The sequence below is a fragment of the Mustela erminea genome, chromosome 8, assembly GCF_009829155.1.
Source record: "Mustela erminea isolate mMusErm1 chromosome 8, mMusErm1.Pri, whole genome shotgun sequence".
NCBI classification, from domain to species: Eukaryota; Metazoa; Chordata; class Mammalia; order Carnivora; family Mustelidae; genus Mustela; species Mustela erminea.
In genome coordinates this window covers 17,810,662-17,832,508 of record NC_045621.1, presented here as the reverse complement: position 1 = coordinate 17,832,508, position 21,847 = coordinate 17,810,662, and the positions used below count along the sequence as shown (strand labels likewise).

At 39.9% G+C, this 21,847-nt stretch overlaps 1 protein-coding gene across 1 annotated transcript in view; it reads left to right on the top strand.

Annotated features, from left to right (window-relative positions):
• The window catches only part of DYTN (dystrotelin), a 49,129-nt gene extending 30,392 nt beyond the window's left edge, over nt 1-18,737 (top strand). The window contains exons 10-12 of the mRNA XM_032354612.1: nt 7,695-7,854; nt 10,250-10,769; nt 18,449-18,737. Of these exons, the coding sequence (XP_032210503.1) occupies nt 7,695-7,854; nt 10,250-10,769; nt 18,449-18,552 (784 nt within the window). The 3' untranslated portion in view covers nt 18,553-18,737. The remainder of the gene's footprint in view (nt 1-7,694; nt 7,855-10,249; nt 10,770-18,448) is intronic.
• The last annotated feature ends 3,110 nt before the right edge of the window (nt 18,738-21,847 follow it).

The window sequence follows — 21,847 nt, the reverse complement described above, 5'->3', positions numbered from 1 at the left end:
GTTAAAAAAAATCAAATGAGCCTTCAGCTGTATTGCTGTGACATGGATTGATTTGGGGGTGGGGGTGGAATTAACGTGACTTAATTTTTTTTTTGGACATTTAAGGTTTAAATCTACCTGGCATTTATTGTGGATGGCACGTTAGAAGGTGAGGATATTCCCCTACTCCTGCTTTTTTACTGAAATAGCCCATTCTTCAGGCAACCTCCAGTGAAATCAGGGCTTGGACATTCGGCCTAGTCCCTCCCTGAGTTCCCCAGGCAGAAACAAGAACTGAGGTGATGTTTAATCGGTGTGGCTGGGGTAGGATGATGGCTAGGAGGGTCTAGGGCTCCCTCTTCTGGTGTCTTGCTGACATGATTGCTATTTTGATTTTTTAAATTGTTAGCTATTATTAAACAATTATTCTTCTAGAAGGACTTTAAAATCATTTCTAAGATGCCAGGTTAATCTTACGAGTATTTTGGTTTGATTTGCATTATACCTGTATTTTGAGGTGCAAACATCTGTCAGTAATGGCTGTATGTGGCTTACTTCTCAGTCTAGGTTTCTCACTGAGGGCACCTGGCTCTTTTATGCTTATTGTTCTTATTTTGAATAAAGACCTTTCCCTTATTTTGAATAAAGAAAAAGTACCTTTTTCTTAATTATTAATGATGGTATACTGGAAAGTTATGGATTTTTTAATGGTGTTCTTATAAAGAGAAACCTTTCTGAACTCTCTTAATTTCAAATACTGGTCTAGTTTGACTCTCTTCCTTCTAACTAAACAATCATGCAGTGTGTGGGGCGGGGGGAGGGATATTTTGGTCTCTTTCTCTCCAATATTTAAACCTCTCATATCTACTGCATGTCTTCATTCCCGAGAGAATCCAGATCTTTTAGAACAATACTGAATAATGCAAGAGATGACGGGCAGCTTCTTTTCCTTTAAATGGGAGGAGATTTAATGAGGGCACTTCTCTTATGCTTCTCCATTAAATATGATGGTGTTAGTTGTTGGGTTGAAACTCCTTTTAATTTTTTGGAAGTCCTTTTTCTATTTTACTTTTTTTGTTTTTTGTTTTGTCTTGTTTTTGTGGAAATAGGCAATCAGAAGTGATTTTGAATTTATTTATTTTAAGTCTCCTTTTTAGCCTCAATTGAAATGATCTCATGCTTTTTCCTGTTGGGAGCATTGCACCAGTAGTCCCTGAGAGTAAACTTTCCTGGCATTGCTGAAACCAACACCTATATTTGTTCACAGTGGATCCTTTTTAAATATGACTTAAATTTGCTTTGTTTATTTCTCATTTAGAATCGCAACATTTATGAGTCAGAATATTCTCTTTCTGTCACTCAACGCTGTCTTTGTTAGTTTTGCGCATTTTCAGCAGCTACGCCTTTTTTCATCTTCTCTTGTGTCTGAAGCAATTTATCTAAGATAAGAATTATTTTATTTTTTAAAAAGATTTGTTTATTTATTTGAAAGAGACAGTGTAAGCAAGGGCAGAGAGAGAGAGAGAGAGAGAGAGAGGGAATCCACGAGCCGACTCACCAGTGAGTGCAGAGTCCAATGTGGGGCTCGATCCCATGACCCTGAAATCATGACTGGAGCTGAAATGAAGAGCTGCACAACCGTCTGAGCCACCCAGGAGCCCCAGAACTATTTGTATCTTAACAATTGACAGAATTTGGGGCACATGGGTGGCTCAGTCCTTCAGTGTCTGCCTTGGGCTCAGGTCATCATCCCAGGATCATGGGATCAAGCCCCACATATGTGCCCTGTTCAGCGGGAAGCCTGTTTCCCCTCTCCCACTCTCCCTGCTCGTATTCCCTCTCTTACTGTCTCTCTGTGTCAAATAAATAAATAAAATCTTTTTAAAAAATTGACAGAATTTAGGAGTAAAACCCTAGGACACTGGAGCCTTTATAATATTTAGATAATTTTTTCTCTTTCTTCAAAATTGATCATCTGTTAATGCTTTCTTCAGTTAACTTTGATAATTTAATCTTCTTGAGAAAATTACTTACTTCACAAGATTTTCAAATTAGTTAAAGTATTTTAAACTATTTTATTTTTCAAATCTTCACATTTCTACTTTAATTCAACTCAAATATGCTCAACTTTTATGCCAAAAGAATAAAATGACATTTGTATCAGAAGGATCAAATCAGTATCTATTAGGAAAACCTATATTCTCAAAATACATAACTCCTGGTCAGTCTTTGGCCTATTTCACATAATCAATTGCCTAGTTTTTCATGAAGAGTAGCATGTATAAGGTTAATCTGATGTTGGCAAGCATGAAGTTCATTGTAAAAAAGTACTTCAGCTAAAAACCATGAATTAATGGCTATGGTGGTCCACACAATTAAATATAATTTGTATTGTTGTCTGGGCATGTTTTAGAAGACTCAATATTAACACCCTTAAGACGACATAAAACCCACCCTCATCTACATGTAACTGAGCAACATGAACTTTCTCTTACCTGTTGCTCTCCAAAGTGGTCAGTTCTCACTCCCACAGTACAAGTCCCCTTTGCAGCCAGTCACCTGGACTGTCCACTTAGCAGACCAAGCTCAGCTTTGAGGGGACTGTGGCTAAGTCTACCTCCTACAGGTAAGCTGCACCCGGCTCTTTACATTACACCAGTGTCCATAGATTCAAAGTCTCTGCCCCCAAACGTGCCCATATAACTTATAAATAAAGATTCCTTCTCCCCTTAGGGGTCTTATGGCAACTCGCTATCACACAATGTGATGCTATTCAAAAATGGGGGGGGGGGGGAACCAGTACGTCCACAAATAAGGAAACTGTCAGGAAATTTGGAAGAGAAGACATAAGGGAAAGAACAAACTTAACCAAAAAAAAAAAAAATTCCAATGAAATTTTTCCATCACAGGAATTAGAGATGACATGTGGGCTGTGTGTGCGTGCGTGTGTGTGTGTTCTAAGGTCTGCAAACACTTTATCACGTTTTCAGTCCCTTGTTTATTTGCCCTGCCCTCTGCGACAGCACCGTCAGGCGTTCCCTCCAATCAGTGCAATCAGTATAGTCTGACCCTAAGGAAGGTCTTCAAAATCGTATCTGTAATGCTTTTCAATCACCCAAGAAAAAAGTTCCCACGCCGCAGTCGTGCAGAGGTCCTGGGGCCACTTCCTCCTCCCCGCTGCGCCGCCTGCGGCCAATGCGCGCGTTAACCCTAAGCGGCCCGAGAGGAGCCTCTGCAGGCCGCTCCGCGGACCTCGCACGCCCCCTCGTGGGCGCCCGGCAGAGCGGCCGGCTTCCACGGGCGGAGTCGCCCTGAAAAGCCCTCTAGCTCCTGCTTTGAATAAGAGCCATTTTCACAATGCAGCACTCCCCTTTATAAACTAACGTTTCTTCTTTCCGAAGGAGGAAATTTAACAGAAGTTCTGTGTTTGGATTTCTCTTCTTTACTTCACTCTCGTTTCATTCTATCTCACGTTCTTCATGTTTATTCAGGCAGTTCATTTCTTCCTTTGATTAAAAAAAAAAAAAAATTAGGGGTGCCTGGGTGGCTCCGTTGGCTCAGCATCAGCCTTGGGCTCAGGTCATGATCCCAGAGTCCTGGGACTGAGCCTTGCATTGGGCTCTTTGCTCAGGGACGAGTCAGCCTCTCCCTCAGCTTGTGCTCTCTCTCTGTCAAATAAATAAATAGAATCTAGAAAGAAAGAAGGGAGAACATTTTTAATTATAAAGAATGAAAGAAAGAAAGAAAAAGAAAAGTTTTTATTATACAAATAGGACCTCAATCTGTTTGCCTTATAAAAAGTTAAGATATTTCGGATAATGACAAAGTTATTTTCAGCGCTAATTCCCAACCCAGGGCGGGCTCCTACTTCCCCAGAGGTAATCTGTTTGGGGTAGATCTTTGCATTTGTTTGTGGTGTATTTATGCATTTTCAAATATCCGTGCGTGGGCATGTGTCCTGTGCGTGCCCAATGTGGGCAAACGTCTGGTATCTATTAATCTTGAAAGCTGAGAAAGCTGCCCACACATATCTGCTCAAGGAAGCAGGTACAGCTTGGTTCACTGCAGCATTGCCTGTACTTTGAAAGATTGGAAACAGACTCATGTGTGTCAATTGAGAATGACAACCTAAAGCATAGCACCTATTGCTAACCTGAAATGCTTCTCAACTGCAGAACGACCCCTGCCACAGGATAACATTGATATTAATAATATAAAGTTCACTGGTTCAAAGGCTATGTGAGGCATTGGAAGCTGCTTGAGCATTTGAATGAAGAGGCAAATGGGCCCAGGTCACGCGGAGGGGCCACGGAGGACACCCCAACCAGATGGCGTGACTTTGTGTCTGTAGTTCAGCTCCTTCTTCCTGCCCTTCCGTCTTCCTTTCTCGGGCTGTTCCTGTAGACCCGTGTTCCCAAGGTGGCCAATCCCTCTTCAGATCATTTGCAGGAACCAGATGAGGCCACTGAGTGTAGCCACAGCTGCTTATAAATGTAGAGTAATGAAATCCAATCTCCCATCCAGACACGTGGGAGCCAAGGGCCAGTTCTTGGTGTCCCAGAAGCTGGGCCAGGCTGGATCAGGTCAGGACTCGCACTTGGGTGCCATTCAGGGAGCAGAACGTGGTATGAAGAGTGACAAGGTTTGGTGGGAAAACCCCAAATGAGAGTTGCTGAGCTGATCACTATTAACGCAAAGAGCCTTGGTGATTTCAAAGAGATAAGCTGTGGCTCTCAGTACACATCCCATGCGGAGAGCAACGGAAAGTTGAGAAAGTTTAAATAGAAGGTGGTGGTGGTTGGGGCACCTGGGTGGCTCAGTGGGTTAAAGCCTCTGCCTTCAGCTCAGGTCATGGTCCCAGCGTCCTGGCATCGAGCCCCACATCGGGCTCCCTGCTCAGCAGGAAGCCTACTTCTCCCTCTCCCACTCCCTCTGCTGTGTTCCCTCTCTTGCTGTGTCTCTCCCTGTCAAATAAATAAAATCTTTAAATAAATAAATAAATAAAATAAATAAAAAAAAATAAATAGAAGGTGGTGGATAGAAGGGAAAGATTTTTTCTTTTTTTTTTTAAGATTTTATTTATTTATTTGAGACAGAGTGCTCACAAAAAAAGATTTTTTCTTTTTTTTTTTTAAGATTTTATTTATTTATTTGAGACAGAGTGCTCACAAACAGGAGGCGGGGCAGAGGGAGAGGGAGAAGCAGACCCCGCTGAGCAGGGAGCCTGATGTGGGGCTCGATCCCGGGATCCTGGGATCAGGAACTGAGTCAAAGGCAGACACTTAACTGACTGAGCCACCTGGGTGCCCTGAAAGGAAAGATTTCTTGAGCCAAGGAGGAGAAAGTGATCCAGCTGCTTTTTGTAGATGCTTTTGGAGGAAGGAGGTTTTCTGGGCAGGAAACTAACTCAGGCAAAGGACTATTATCATGGATTTTTAAAATCTGAAGATCTTGTTTATGTTGAAATCCTTTAAAGAAAAGCATCATGTAAATATGAGATCATGAAACTTCTCTGTGAGTATATGAACATCTGCATCATACCTGAATCGAAACCCAAATAGGACTCACTTTTTTATATATGTAATTAATATGTATTATATATTTAATTTATATATATAATTATCATATGCCTATGGTGAATTTTTAGGAATGTGGTTTAAATTCAAACCCAAAGCCAAAGATTTATTTTCTGTATTTCTTGCTTTAGACTGTGGTCAGCCTCAGGAATGAGCTGAGGAGAACTCATGAGTCCATTAATGCACTCCACAGTGAAAGAAGGTAGGACCTACGTGGGAATGCACAAACACTGACAGCAGAGACAAACCAAAAGCATTTCATTTTTGCTTTTATGGCAAAAAATTCTACAAAGTTATCACCATGCCTTTTTTTTTTTTAATTTAGAAGAAATTCCTTAAAAAAGAGAAATAGCCCAATAGGAAGGTAAAAGAGGGCTTTGGCTCTATTTGAGTAGCTAAGGATAACATACATAATCTGGTTAATTATATTTAGATTGGGGGATGGAGAACATCCTAGGAAAAAGAGAGAAACTGTTATCACTGGTGGTCATAAGGAGCACAACGCTGCCTAAAAATCCAGCCAGAGATGACTTACAAGAATGTATCTTTGTTATCTGCTATCAAATCCCTGGGCTGATTCCTTTCTGAAAAATCCATCATAAAGATATATTTGAAACTCCAATTATGATCAAGGATTTTAGAGTCAGACTCCCATTTTACGTGAGTGTGACTGTCTAGAAGTTTGAGGGCTCTCCTTCAGAGACGCTCCCTTTGGGTGGAAACCCAACCCAGATTCCAAGACTTCTTTAAGATCTTGGAAATTGGTAATTAGGAATTTCAAAGGCTCCAACATTGAGAAATCGTTTGCATTTCGCACCGGTGAGATAATGTCTACAAATTCCACAAATATGCCCACCACAATGATTAAAGGTGAGATTGTACTTTCCTCAGCCAATTTTGATTGTATATGTACTCTGTAACAGGGACTATTTGAGGCCTGGGCTGGGGAAATCTGACAACAAGCAAAAAGGAAGAAAAAAGTTGCCAGAATAAAGAAGCAATGAGCAATTATTACACAATAGAGTAATTAATAAATAACTAAAATAATAAGTAAAATGTGTCCTATAATGTGACTGTCCAGAGGTCTGAAGACTGGAGGTGAAGTCCAAAATCTCAGATCGTATCATGGTCTATAACAATTAGACCCGGAGACAAATAAAGTAGGGAGGAGATGGGAGGTGTGGGAGGCAAGGTTCGGAGTCCTGGTTTGCAGTTTCCAGAAGGGCAATCAGGGAGGGTCTCATTGAAAGTACAATTGTGAGAAGGGGAGCAGGAACCTGGAGAAGGAGGGTTCCAAGCAGAGGGGCCGAAGAGAAGACTCTCAGGGGAGGTCACGCTTGGTGTGTTAGAGTAGCCAAGAGCTGTGTGTGGCTGCAAGACAGTGCGGGAGCAAGAGGAGGCAGAGAGCAGGGGAAAGAAGACAGGGGGCGGGTCTCGGCCAACTGTTGGGATTTGTCTGCCTCCGAAGGACTTTGGCGTATTCTAAACTAGGGGGGACCATTGGAGAGTTTTGAGCAGAGGAGTAACATGATCTGCGTTTTGTTTTGTTTTGTTTTGTTTTGTTTTGTTTTATTTTACTTTATTTATCATTATTTGGTTTATGGTTGTGTGTTTATTTTAATGCTTTAAAAGAATTGCCCTGACTGCTTGGTTCATTCTTAAACCAATGAATAACTAGACTTAGGAAGAGGAGCCAAAACAGATTCACAATCCATGAACTGCCTGTCTCATTGTTCCTTCCCTATCCTGGTCAGGTGTGAGGTGTTTGGCCAGGACATGTATACTTTCATTCCAAACAGAGTGACCAAAGGATAACAAATCAATATTCAAATTTAGGTAGCTAGTCAAGGTATGTTGCCAAAATTACTCCCTAACAGGCAGGATAAGTTTTGTAAAACATCTCCAATGCCGATGAACTTTTTGGTGGAGTCACGTACGTAGGAGGCACGAAGGTCAGCGGTGCGTAGTGAATGGTTGAACAATATTAAACAGCATTGATCAATGTGAAATAATAGTGGAGGCATGGACTTCTCCAGCATCTTCTCCCACAAAGAAGACTCACAGCCCATGTCGCTAGGGAGCTAGTTAGTTAGCTGACCTCTTTCCCTTTCAAATCACTCAAAGGTGTCCTCTTTGCAGATTCCTTAAAAAACAGTTAAAACGATGCAAAGACAAGTTGCAAGCCATCTATGCCTCGCAGGAAGAAAAAAGTTGCAGATTTGAAACCAAGATTCACAGGCTTACAGCCAACCAGGATAGCCTGTGGACCCAGCTACAGCAGATGGGGCAGGATCTCCAGGTAGGAAGTGTGGAACGTCCGGAAGTCGGACCTCAAATCCACTAGCCGTGGGAGGACTTCAGCCTGAAGCTTCTCACCTCATTGTGATCAGCCTCTTCTCTTTCCCTCTTCTCTCCATACCCTCACCTCCTCCCACATTCACCCTCAGACTCTATCCTTCTCCTTCAGACCCACTAGGAGAACTGGTGGTAGTATACCGGTGCCGGTTAAGAAACTATAGATCTAGGGCAAAGCGGTCCTTTACAGCACTGATGCTTAGCCTCTTGGTCTATGCAACCCTTTTACATTCTTAAAACATTTTGAGGATCCCAAAGAGCCTTTTTGAGTCATAGCTATTCTTTACCTTGATCAAAATTAAAAGTGAGTAGTGGCTTAAAAGTTTATTAATTTAAACATGAAATAAGCCCATTATATATGGAACAGCTTTAAACAGTAACTACATATTTTTAAAAAATTTTAGAAGAGTGGCATTGCTTTATACTTTTTTAAACATTTCTTTAATATTTGACTTAACGAAAGACAGATTTTCATAACTGCTTCATTCAATCTGTTGCAAGATGTTGTAGTTGAAGTATATGAAGAAATCTGGCCTCAGAGATTTGCTGTTGAAAAAGAGAATAATATTTTATTTTTTAAAGGTTTTATCTATTTATTTGACAGAGACCACCAGTAGGCAGAGAGTGGGGAGAAGCAGGCTCCCTGCTGAGCAGACAGCCCAGTGTGGGGATCGATCCCAGGTCCCTGAGATCATGACCTGACTCAAAGGCAGAGGCTTAACCCACTGAGCCACCCAGGCACCCCAAAAAAGAGAATAATATTTTAATAGTCTGTTCACATCATTGAAGATCTTTTTCTTTGTAGTACACCAACACATAGTAAGTGTTCGTTTCTTAAAGGATAGTTGCAGCATTATATCTGAAACTGTATCCACTTCACACACTGTTCCATTAAAATACAAAGTTTTGTTGTGCTCTTTGAATGGATTTTCTACCTATGCATGATTTTGTAGTGTGATATAATGTGGAAGTTCTCTGAGCTATGCCAAGCTTCCTAATGCTCATTATACATATCCACCCCCCACCCTGACAAAGAAATCATATCCATTAATATCACCATTATCCTCACTGGGAAAGTCTTTAGGAATTGGAAATCTGTTAGGCACATGGTAATGAATGTGTTTTCTGAAATTCTGATTTTTGCTTACAAACTCAACTCTTAAAATTGGCAATACATGTTGTTAATTATTTCCTTACTGTGCCAATCTCACTTCACTCATTTTTGAGAAAATATTTACCAAATATCCAAGTCTGAATTAGAGTTTGCAAGTCATTCTTTCACACCAAAGGCAACTTCTGTGTTTCAATAATATTAGAGGTCTTTTACACGGTTCCCATGTCATCATATACAATATTAAAAAGACAAATTGTAATTAAGAAAATCGAGAATTTTAAGGTCATCAAGGATATTCTTGGGGTGCCTGAGTGGCTCAGTTGGTTAGGTGTCTGCCTTTGGGTTAGGTCTTGATCCTAGGGTCCTGGGGTTGAGCCCCATGTTGGGCTCCCTGCCTTGCAGGCATTCTGCTTCTCTCTCCCTCTGCCCCTCCTCTTCTCTTTGTGCTCTGTCTCTAGCTTTATCTCTCTCTCAAATAAGTAAATAAAATCTTAAAAAAAGGGGGGGGGAATTCTTAAGTGGAACTGTTCATTGTTGTTATTTGGTTGTTTTTTAGCTGTGAGAGCGTGATGGTGAGGAGTACCATGACCACTAGCACTATTTGGTGTTGCCTTGATTTGTACTAAGACAACAAGAGTGCTTTAACTCCTTTAGCCTTACTTACTTTTGACTTTTCACTATCTGGGCAAATGTCAACATAGTGACCATCTAAGTATCCTTGTGAAAATAATTTTGACTTCACAGACCTCTGAAAGGGTTTTAGGGATTTCCAGGAGTCTGTGGACCACACTTTGGGAATTGTGCCCTAGATTTTAAACCTGTGCCTTATTATGACTGCCCCCCACCCTGACATAGCTTCTCAGGTGGATTCTTATGAACATGTTTTATTGTAATACATTTTAGCTACCAATTCAATAGATGCTGATGTTCTTAGAAATTCCTTATGATATTTTTGGAACCTGAACATTTAGGACCTAGATTTCTTTTTTCCCAAATGCTTCGTGATTACTCCCTGTGATATTTTTAAATCTGAGCTGTTGTCTCTTTTGTGGATAGTTTTAGATGGACATTGAACTGATGGCATAAAATAAAATCAATAATAATGGATTTGGAAAGGAGAAAGAAAAATCTTGCATTAAATATCTTAGTATGAGATTAAAACTAAACGCATTTATGAAAACGGTAAGATAAATTTTGGTTTCTTCATCAAGTTTTCTTTATTCAGGCAGTGTTACAGTCACTCCCTCCTTCCTCGTCTTCCTGTCAAAGTATGATTTCCAAGGGTGACCATGGAAAGGCTGAAAGGCTTTGCAGGGGAGGAGATTCTTCCCAGGTCACAAAAGCCACTGAGGATTGTTCAGAATGGGAACCTCTTGCCTCCCCAATCGCAACTGACACTAAAGTCACTAAAAGTCACCAAAGTCAAGCAAATGCAGAGCAAGCTCTACCAAATTCAGAATCACCAGAGGCCATTTCGCAGCTGAAGTCAACACAAAGCACCAGGGCACAAAGCCAAGCACAAAAGATCTCAAAGGAAATCTTTAGTTCCCCAACCAGTTCTCAGGAGGGACTGCCGCGGGACAACCCCCAGATTGTTCCCACTGAAATGAACAGTCCTACTCTGGCACTGGCAAAAAGGAAAGAGACAGTTAACATCCAGGAGGGAAAGGATGAGCTCGAGGAAAAGGAACTGCAAGAACTGTTGTCAAAACTGACAGATGCCTTCACTCTAGAAATGCCATCAGGTAAGGTTTTCACAATCAAGGGAGATAGTGATGGCCAGGGATTGAGGCTGCCTTTTATAAACACTTAATTTTTGTTACAGCAGGGAGGTGCAGAAAGAGAGAGAGAGAGAGGGAGAGAGGATCCTCAAGCAGATTTCCCTGGTGAGCAAAGAGCCCTACATGGGGCTCGATCCCACGACCCTGAGATCATGACCTGAGCTGAAATCAAGTGTTAGGTGATTAGCCAACTGAGCCACCCAGGTGTCCCTAAATACTTGATTTTATAGCAGTATCCTAACAGTGTAATTTATCAAGTGAGTAACAGAGTTGGGAACCTTTTGGACATAAGTAGCATCGGTGAAATTGATGTCTAGTATTGCCCAGTTCACAGTGTTTTTGTGAGCATTAATGTTGATAGACCATAAGAGGCTTTACCACAGCACCTGACACAGTCCAAGCATTCAATAATAGTAAATAACTACAAATATTTTACAAATCAGCAGCTTTCAGAAGCTGAACTGGAGAAACAAAAACAAACCAAAAAAATGAGATGAAGATGTCAAAGACTAAAAGACTTTTCTAGAAAAAGAGTCAAGTTTTATGTGAAATTTAAATTCCATAGCATTTACGTTACAAAATGTTAAATTATAAAATATAAAATAAATAACAAATATTAGATGATTTTATTATTGCAGTTAATATTATCAATAATACTACAACAAATGTAACTGTGCAGCCTGATGTTACCACTTACAAGTGGGGGTAATAAGGACCCTCTTCCTAGAGGATCATTGATTAGGTTTCTGTCATGTAAGTAGTGCCATCATTAGCACCACCGTCTACTTCGTAAGATATAGCTCATTGCTAAATTCTGAAGGCTCTTTTAAAAAATGTTTTTTAACTATAGTTATTTCTTGTGTTTTCGACTGTCTTATTTATAGTGTTTTGTTACCTTAATATATCTATGTACATATATCCATGTCTTTTTTGAAAGCCTCAGATCTTTTATATTTGAGGGATCATCTAGAGATTTGTGATAAAATGAAGGATAGCATTCTCATGTGTTTCTGAATGGGAGGAGGCCTTCCCAGAATATTTCTGAATTGGTGGATGAGTTGCTAGAGCTACCATAACGAAGTACCTACCACAGGCTGGGTAACTTAAACATCCCAGATTAATTTTCTCACAGTCCTGGAGGCTAGAAGGCTGAGATCAAGGTGTCCCTCTGTGGGAGCCCCGTATCCAAATTTGCTCTTTTTATGAAGACACCACTCATATTGGATTAGGACCCACCCCACATAACTTTTTGATTTAATTATCTCATTAAAGAATCTACTCCAAACATATTCCCATTCTGAGGTACGGGGGCCAGGGTGAGGACTTCCACATATGAATTTAGGCAGGGAGACACACAATCTATCCCATAACAGTTGGAGAGCTATAGAATCAGGACATTATAATGTCAGTTGTGTATTAAAGTTGGCAGAGCCCAATCAATGAAATCATTATTTGGTGATTCTAAAAATATGTGCTGTGAAGAGTTGGAGTTACAGTCTTTGTATTAGAGAAGACAAGATCACAAAAATGTCAGACGCATGCTCAGACTGCCCGAGACCAAGACAGGATGGGAACTCCTTGTGCCTAATTCCGAGGCCGACAGAAGTTTCCTCCCACTGTGTTTCTATCTTTACTTCTTTGGGGTCATGATGAGCACTCAAAGCAAAGTCAACATCTACTTGAACTTCTTAGGAAAATTTCACATAAAAATTTGACTTTTATTTTATAAAAGTCTTTTAGTCCTTAACATCTTCATTTTTATTTTTCATTAGGTTTCTCCAGCTGAGCTGATTCCTCACAGCCTTCACAAATCCAGTGGGCTGTGTTGCACATTCCAGTATGCTAATAAGCTACATTGACTACACACGTTGGGAAGACATTGTCCCAACACTTACGCAGTTTTATATCTGAAACTGAAAGATTCATGCATATTTTAAGTTACTTTATCAAGTCTATTTATTTAAAAAAATCTATATACCTATACATACACACATGATTATATTATTAAAAGGGAAATCAGGAAAGGATAAAGCTTATTTCTACATTTAGATGACACAATAATGTATAAAGATGCAATTAGCATTGTCCAGTCTTGTAGGAAATGAAAAAAAGAGTCTTAAAAAAATTACCTCTTCTTCCACTTCAAATTTAAACAAAACCAATGAGATGCTTCTGTTAGAAGTATGCATTATTATACAAAAGTGCTTACAATGTTAGCAAGAAGGTGCACATTTTCCCTTTTTGTTATTATAGTATGTATATTTTGTGATGATTCAACAAATGCTAATTGATAAGATTTAAACTAACAGTCTTATTTCTCTTACATCAGCCTTGTTTCCTTAATGCTCTTTTTATTTTTTTTTTTTAAGATTATTTATTTATTTATTTGACAGAGACAGAGATCACAAGTAGGCAGAGAGGCAGGCAGAGAGAGGGGAAAGCAGGCTCCCCACTGAGCAGAGAGCCCGATATGGGGCTCGATCCCAAGACCCTGAGATCATGACCTGAGCAGAAGGCAGAGGCTTTAACCCACTGAGCCACTCAGGCGCCCCTCCAAAATGCTCTTTTTAAAAGATTTTATTTACTTATTTGAGAGAGAAAGCTAGCCAGCAACAAAGAGAAAGAGAAAGAGAGCATGACTGGTGGGGAAGGAGAGGGAGAAGCAAACTCCCCTGCTGGGCAGGAAGCCTGGCGCCAGGCTCCATCCCAGGACCCTGGGACCATGACCTGAGCTAAGGCAGATGCTTAATGACTAAACCACCCAGGTGCCCCTCCTTAATGCTTTTAAGCATCTATGTTAATCTCCATAGCTATTTGCGTTTCATAAATACTGTCACCTCTCACTCAAATATTTCTAAGTAAGTTTATATCTTTGTTCGGTCTGGTTTTGAATATGATCCTCTTTGCAAATTCTACTCAGCCATTGGCAATATGGATTATAAAAGTGCACTCCATAATTTATGCACATTCTATGCACGCTTACCAAAACGACACCAAACCTAATCAGAACCAGAAGTGTCATAACCACACTGATGAAGAGGAGGAAAGGCAAACAAACTAAAATAGGATCTTGGCAACCTTTGTTTTATCTCTCTGTCTCAGATGCATCCAATGACAGCAGGAAGCTTTTGGTCATTTTACTGCTTCAGTTCTTTTTTTTTTTTTTTAACTTGAGGATTATTTGGAAAGTTAGAAAGTTCCACTGTTTGTAACACGCCAAGATTTACTTAGATAGTGTCAACGTCTCCTGCCGGTGCTGTCTCCAGCCGGTGCTGTGATCATCCTAGTGATTCCGCAGGAGTCCTAGAATGGAAATCAAATGCAACCCACCAGGAGGCAAAAGCAAAATTTATTAAAGATACATATATATAGAGAGAGAGATGAACAAGTGTCCAGGAGACTCAGAAGGGAAAAGAGGGAGTCTCGTCTTTGCTTGGGGTCTGGGCTTCTTCTTGGCAATTGTGGTGTGGTGCGTGTGTCTTCTCAGGTTCGCAGGAATCAGGCAGAACAAGGACAGGGTCCAGGTGTCCATCATAAGCACTTATTCCTGGAGTCAGGAGGTCTCGGCATGGAGATGTCTATCTGGAATAGGCACATGATGGCTCTGCCTGGTCATGCCCTCCCATCGATTGTGTTGGAAGACCCCCAAAATATCATACCTCTTTGTCCCTTCCAAGGAGGACAGACAATAAGGGGTGTATAGGTTGGAGATACATGTAGCAAGAATAGAAGTAGAAAAAGAAGCAAAGCGGGAAAAAAAACAGCTTTTTCCTTCACAGGTCCCTTCGGTTTCCCTGCCTCCCTGTAGCTGACTGTCCTTCCAGACTGGAGTTTTGCTGAGGATTCAATACATTTTGGAAATTAAGATGAACCTTACGTTACTTAAAAGCTTAATAAGACTAAAACAGCAAGCGTGATGGTCAGTTTGCAGGGAGTTGTACACATTTACTGCATAGAGTCATTCAGTACCAAGACAAGGTAACTGGATGTCACAGGACTATGAGAATTTAATAGAAAGTATGTAGAAGAGGTTCCCCAAGCCTCTTTAAATGCCAAATGTTGGGTTGAAAATCAGTAGCAAACATTTTGCTTACATTTGCAGTAAAGGAATTCAATTTGAAAGCGTCTAACAACTATTTGCTTCTGTGGTGAGAAAAAAAAATGACATAACACTCCAGGTTTATTTTCTCATTAAACGATTTTCCTTCCATTTGTGAGTGAAATGTCCTGTGTCATCTCGGAAACCCTTTTCCAAGCTTCTCTCCCATCCTCTTTGTCATCTGTCTGCCACTGTACGTTTGAAGGATGAGAAGGGAGGGCTGGGGAGTGGGTGTGGGAGGCTTATTCCTGTCCCTTTCTTCTTCACGTGAGACTATCATCAGCACTATTATTATAAATAACCAGAAAATGAGGCTTGAACTTTAGCAAATTCTAAGAAAATAAAGGCAGTGCAAGCTCAGGAGAGAGAAATGCAGCACTCGAGCTCACTCATTTAAGAAGGTAGTCTTCTCACATAATTGCCTGGGGATCCCGGGTCGGGGGAAGGGCATACTGAAATCGTATTGAATCTTTCTCTGTCTCTCTCATTCTCTCTCTCAGACATATGTATGTATGTATGTATGTATGTATGTATGTATGTAAAAGTAGAAGCAATTACTGTTGATGGGAGAAGATACAGACCTCCAGCAACTAAGCTCCACGAATGTAGAAAAAAAAGTCTAATGAATTCATCATTCATTCACTCATTTATTCATTCAACAAATATTCATCCAACATTACTCTGTGCTAGATGCTGGACATTCATTTTGAAAGGAGTACATTTCGTTGTTAAGATACTCTAGCCTTGGGGAGCCTGGGTGGCTCAGTGGATTGAGCCACTGCCTTTGGCTCGGGTCATGGTCTCAGGGTCCTGGGATTGAGCCCCGCATCTGCCTCAGCATCCCTGCTGAGCAGAGAGCCTGCTTCCCCCCCTCTCTGCCTGACTCTCTGACTACTTGTGATCTCTCTCTCTGTCAAATAAATAAATAAAATCTTTGAAAAATATATATATAATGGCCTGGTTACCTTTTAAAAAAAAAAAAGATACTCTAGCGTTAAAAATAGTACCCTGGCATTATGTGGAGAATGGTTTGGAGAAGGACAAGGGGGTGAGCACAGAGTCTGGGTAAAACCTGTTGAAATCTAGGCAGGAAGTAGTAGTTTGCCCCGGGGGGATGAGGATACACTTATTATAATGGGGAGAGCTGAGATGGGGGACTGCACATCAGTAGTTCTGTTTGGATCACATTAAGTGTCAGTTTCCTGAGAGACATCGAAATGGGGGATATCCGAGTGTCCATCAACATGTACAATATGGAGGTCACAGAAGTCTTACTACAGAGTGGATATTCAACGTATATGGGTTTGCTTAATTAGTTATTGTTGTAAGGAAGACACAGCATTTCTGTTTTCCAGCACAGTAATTCTAGACTAAACTTGATCTAGACTAGACTAGATCTAGACTAGATCACGTAATACGTTTTAATCTCTATATCTATCATTCTGGTAACCTCCTCTCACGTCACTGATTCATTCAGAGACCAGATAGATTTTTTTAATACATTGAAGTGAATTATTCTCCCATTTGAATTTCCTTTGGACTGTCAATTTCACAGATATTTCTAACGTCTCATTAGGCTACCACCTGTGCTGTACATTAATTCAGTCCCGATATGCATGGAATCCTAGGTGTATGCCACGCATCATGCTAGGTGCTAAGTGAACGTATATCTGGCTTTTTTTTTTTTAACATTTCAAGGGACTGAAGCTTAAAAAGAAAATGGCCAAATAGTAAGAGAAACTTCCCATGAATGAAATGGATGGTTGCTCTTCTATTTCTTTATTGTTGTATTTTAAGTTTTCAGGGGCTGAGAAGCAGAATGTCCTAAAATAAGTTTGTCTCTGGACAAGGTTTTGTATTCAGTCAATAAAATATTATTTATTCAAGATTCTTATAATTCTGGAACAATGTTAGAAAATAGATTTAAAAGTCATGACTCCTCTCCTCTTATGTTCAACAGAAAACCACATAGAGGAAGCCATTATAGAAATCATGTAACTAAATTATGTAACTAATCAGTCTTTCTAAGTTTTCATTCCCTGCAATTTTATTTTCTATTAATTACACCAATAATATACTACACCTTCATCATAGTATTAAAATGTCTACGTGTACAGGGTTTTTAAAAAATGGATTGTTTCATTGTGCCCTTCCCTCCTTGTCACCAGTTTCTCAAAGATAATACCTGTTAACAGTTTAGTGAGTTTTCCTTCCAGCACTTTTCTCTGTACATTTTATGTCTTTCCTTTCTCAACATAACTTAGATTGTTCTTTTGGCTTTTTTTTTTTCACTTGACAATATACCTTAGACATTGAACAATTTCATTTTTTACCACATGGTACAAATGTACCGTAAGTTATTTATTGGCCTGTAATTAAGTTGCTTCCAATTTTTATGACCATAAAAATGGTTTGGTGATTATCTTTATGGACCTATATATTTGTATGTATATGTGAATACATTTGTAGGGTCAGTTCCTAGAAAAGTAATTCTTAGGTTAAAAATTATGCATATCAAACTTTTGGTTGAGAACTGCCACACTGTAAATCTTTCTACAACACAATCCCTATTATAACGGATCATAGGGGGCCACTCCAACCATTCATCAGTAACTATACAGCAGAGGGTCTCAGAGCGTGGTTCCTAGATCAAGGGCATCAGAATCACCTGGAACCATACCAGAAATGCAAATTCTTGGGCCCCCTCCCTGATACCCTATATTAGTTAGGGACTGCCAGAGGAATGGAACCAATAAGATAGAGATAGGAAGATACAGAAAGGGACTTATTTTATGGAATTGGCCCATGTGATTATGGAGGCTGACAAGCCCCAAGATCTACTGTCAGCAAACTGGAAAACTAAAAGAACCAGTGCAAAAGTTGGCAGGCTAGAGACTTAGGAAGAGCTGCTGTTTTGATTGGAAGCTGAAGGCAGAGGAAAACTGATGTGGGAGCCACAAGGCAGTCAAGCAGAAGGAATTCTCTTACTCAGCTTTTCTGCTTAATTCAGGCCTTTGACTGATGGGATGAAGCCCAACCACATCAGGGAGGGCAATTAGCTGTAGTCAGCCTGCAGATTCAAATATTCATCTTGTCCGGAAACACCCCCATAGCACACCCAGAATAACATTTGACCAAACCTCTGGGCTTTAGTAGCCAGTCAGGGTGAGGCATAAAATTAACCATCATATGTACTGAATCAGAGCTCTTAGAGTAGGAGCCAGCAATCTGTCTTTACACCCTCTAAATCTATTTAGACACCAGAGTTTGAAGACCACTGCTCGAGAGTGGGCTTTATGGCTACTCAGATTTGTGCTCAGAATCATGGAAAAATGCCCTTTAAGAACCCACAACCAAGTGCAATTAGGAATCGTTCATGGCAAATAATAGCCGTCTTATTTGTCAGCTGGTAGAAAGAGGGCCTTGTCATCAGGACCTGGGGAGAGCTGGCTTCCATATCTTCTCTGTGTTAGAGCTTTAGCAAGATCAGCTTGAAAACCTACAGGTGCTTTCTCTGAAGGACTCTCCCATTTGTTGATTTCAGGCCTGCAGCCTTCAGTAAACGTGGACCTGTACCGTGGAGCTGAGCGGCTGTCCAAGGCCTTCTGTGCCCTTGTTGATCAAATCACCTTGTCCAGCTTGAAGTGATTAGTAGGAGTCCAGGCTCCAAGGCCCCTTAGGATGGTGATGAAACATATTTTCCATAATCTGTCCTAAAGAATTAAGTGTTTTGCCTCTCAAGAATTTGGTGTGAAACATGAAGAGGATAAGTTTTATTTTTTTTTAATCTCCCTACTCATGTGTCTTAGTTCTTCAGTTCAGAGTAAATCTTTGGGAGTGAGAGGTGATAGAGGGAGATGGAATAAGAGGCCGAGTTGAACCTGGGTGTGCTGAGTTTCCAGCAGAGGGCTCTTCTCAATTTAGATACCTTGGTAGGGATGTCCAAGTGTGTGATTTACATGAATTCATGCTACTGTCTTCTTCAAATATCATTTAAATTATTGAATTGATGACCAAATTTTCTATCTGGATGCTCCTGACGGAGAACAGGCAGAGAACTAAACACACACACACACACACACACCATTGAGTGGATGCAAAACTGGTGAAATCCGAATAAACTCTGTGGGTTGTACCTACGTCAATTTCCTGGTTGCATTACTCTACTGTAATTATGCAAGGGGGCTCTACCATGGAGGAAAACTGGATGAAGAGTATATAGGATGTCTCTGTATTGTTTCTTATAACTGTATAGGAATCAACAAATGATCTCAAAATAAATGTATTTTGAAGTCATGAATATTTCTTGCTAAAATCCTGTATGTGGGGTGCCTGGGTGGCTCAGTGGGTTAAAGCCTCTGCCTTCAGCTCAGGTCATGATCTCAGGGTCCTGGGATCGAGCCCTGAGTCTGGCTTTCTAATCAGCGGGAAGCCTGCTCCCCACCCCACCCTGCCTGCCTCTCTGCCTACTTGTGATCTCTTCCTGTCAAATAAATAAATAAAATCTTTTTAAAAAATAATAAAATAAAATAAAATCCTATATGTGGTGAGTTTGGCTAAAGTAACTGTCAGCCTCCCTTCTCTGCATGTATGACTGCAGTATGGATGCTTAATTCCATAATGTCCAAAGATATAGCTGATAATTGTTTGACTGTTAGAGCACTTAGCTTCTAAGCACCTTATAAGCACTAACTCATTTAATCCTCAAGACAAAACTAGCAAGTAGATATCGAATTTTATGAGGGAGCTATGGCACAAGGAGGGTCAGTAAGTTTTCCAAAGTTTCTTGGCTAGTAGTTGATGACGTTGAGTCTGTACTCTGCTCTGTACTGTCTCTCAATAACTATTGCTCTGATTCTAGTCTTTTGCATATTATCTTCATGTGCAATCCATGCTGCATTTAGAGAGGGCATTTTTTATTTATGTGGATTTTTATTTATATGATCTGTAATTTCTATTACTGTTCCAGAAGAAAATAACGTCCAATTGAATCGGATTAGGACTAGGTTATCCCTGTTCAATCTCATAATATTTGCTTTTCAGCCCATTACAAATTTTTTATTTTTACTTTATTCACTGTCCTTCTCACTTTATCCTAACTTGTTCCTTATGAGTTTTTTATTAACATATAATGTATTCCTTAAGAGTTTAATAAGCAACCCCTAAAACACTGATCAGCAAGCCATACCCCACAAGCCAAATCCTGCCCACTGCCTGTTTTGTCCACACTATGAGCTAAGAGTGGTCATTACATCTTTAAAAAATTGTTGGAAGAGTCAAAAGAACAATATATTGGGACACCTGAAAATGATACAGATTCAGATTTCATTGTCCATAAACAAAGTTTTATTAGAACACAACCATGCTCACTCACTCACATGGTGTCTACGGTTTCTTGTATTCTACAAAAGCAGAATTGATTATTAGTTGCAATAGAGACAGACAGCCTACAATCATGATATTTGCTATCTGATCCTTTACAGAAAAATTCGGCAGCCTCTGTTGTATAGTACCCAGGTGAGGGAAGAGCAAAGGGCAGGCTTTTCTGTGAGCAGGCGTGGCATTTCTTCCGTGATTTGTAAGAGATAATAAGTTTACATGATGGTTTTTAGGAACGTGATAAAAGGTATCAGAGAAAGTGGCAGGAAAGTAAAACCAGGAGCCCACGTGAAAATACAATGTGGCAGCTTTTAACGTGCTCATTCTCCCAACCAAGAAAAGCTGAGGCTGGTTCCCGTCCCCACTTCCTTCCCCAGACTCATTTTCCTGTTGTTAGAACTTGGTTAATTCTCAATTGCAGCTGCGTCTTCTGATAACCATTTTTTGGGTTTTTTTGTTTTGTTTTGTTTTTTCAGCATCTTTATTGAAGAATAACTGACAAGTATATTGACATAAACTCCATATAATTACGATCCACAAAGTGTTGATATATTACACACTTATGAAACTGTCACCGCAGTCAAGTCATGAACATACTCATCACTCCCCAAAATTTCTTCAAGCACTGATTGTTGAAAAGACTACCGTTTCTCCATGGAATTGCCTTTGCATCTTTATCTAAGGAATATCTAAATAAATACATTCCCATTACATTTAGATGAGGTTTTTAGTTTAAGGAGTCCCCTCAACCTTCCATGAAAAAGCATTTACTCATGTTTCCTTTAGATCTGGAAAAAGCAAGTAAATTGCTATCTGAAATTCAAACTGATTGTCCAGTATTGGTTGTGAAAGAACAATTGGAAAGAGGAAGTAATTAGAGATAAAAAATCACATTGTGTCTGGATCTCAAATACATTTGCTCATTGGACTTCTGAACTGTGAACCTCATCAGGTCTGTTCATTTTTCAGGGAAAAATTTTTTATGAATTCTTTTATCATAATACTGTTCGTTTTACTTTTTAGTTTGTTTTGTGATGCAAAGTATAACTAACCACTTACAGAGTTTTAATATCTAATCAAAACAGAAAATATGCGGGGGCACATCGGTGGCTCAGTGGGTTAAGCCTCTGCCTTCGGCTCAGGTCATGATCTCAGGGTCCTGGGATCGAGTCCCCCATTGGGCTCTCTGCTCAGCAGGGAGCCTGCTTCCCCCTCTCTCTCTGCCTGCCTCTCTGCCTACTTGTGATTTCTCTATCAAATAAATAAATAAAATTTTAAAAAATAGAAAATATACTAATTATAAAATACTCATACTTACTGCTATTTTATTAGAGTTTAGGTTATCAGTAATGGTAACATCAAATGTCGAAATAAAGATACTCCAATAATGTTACTTGCGGTCCAGAGCTTTTATTAATTTTGTTTCCATTAGAAGAATGCTTTATTCAAAAATATTATTTCAAACAATAATTATATATTACAGTCAGTAACTGGTAATTAATAAGTATAGTCCTTTGTATGCTTATACATAAGCAGTGGTTAATGGCTTGGAAGTCATGCAGTG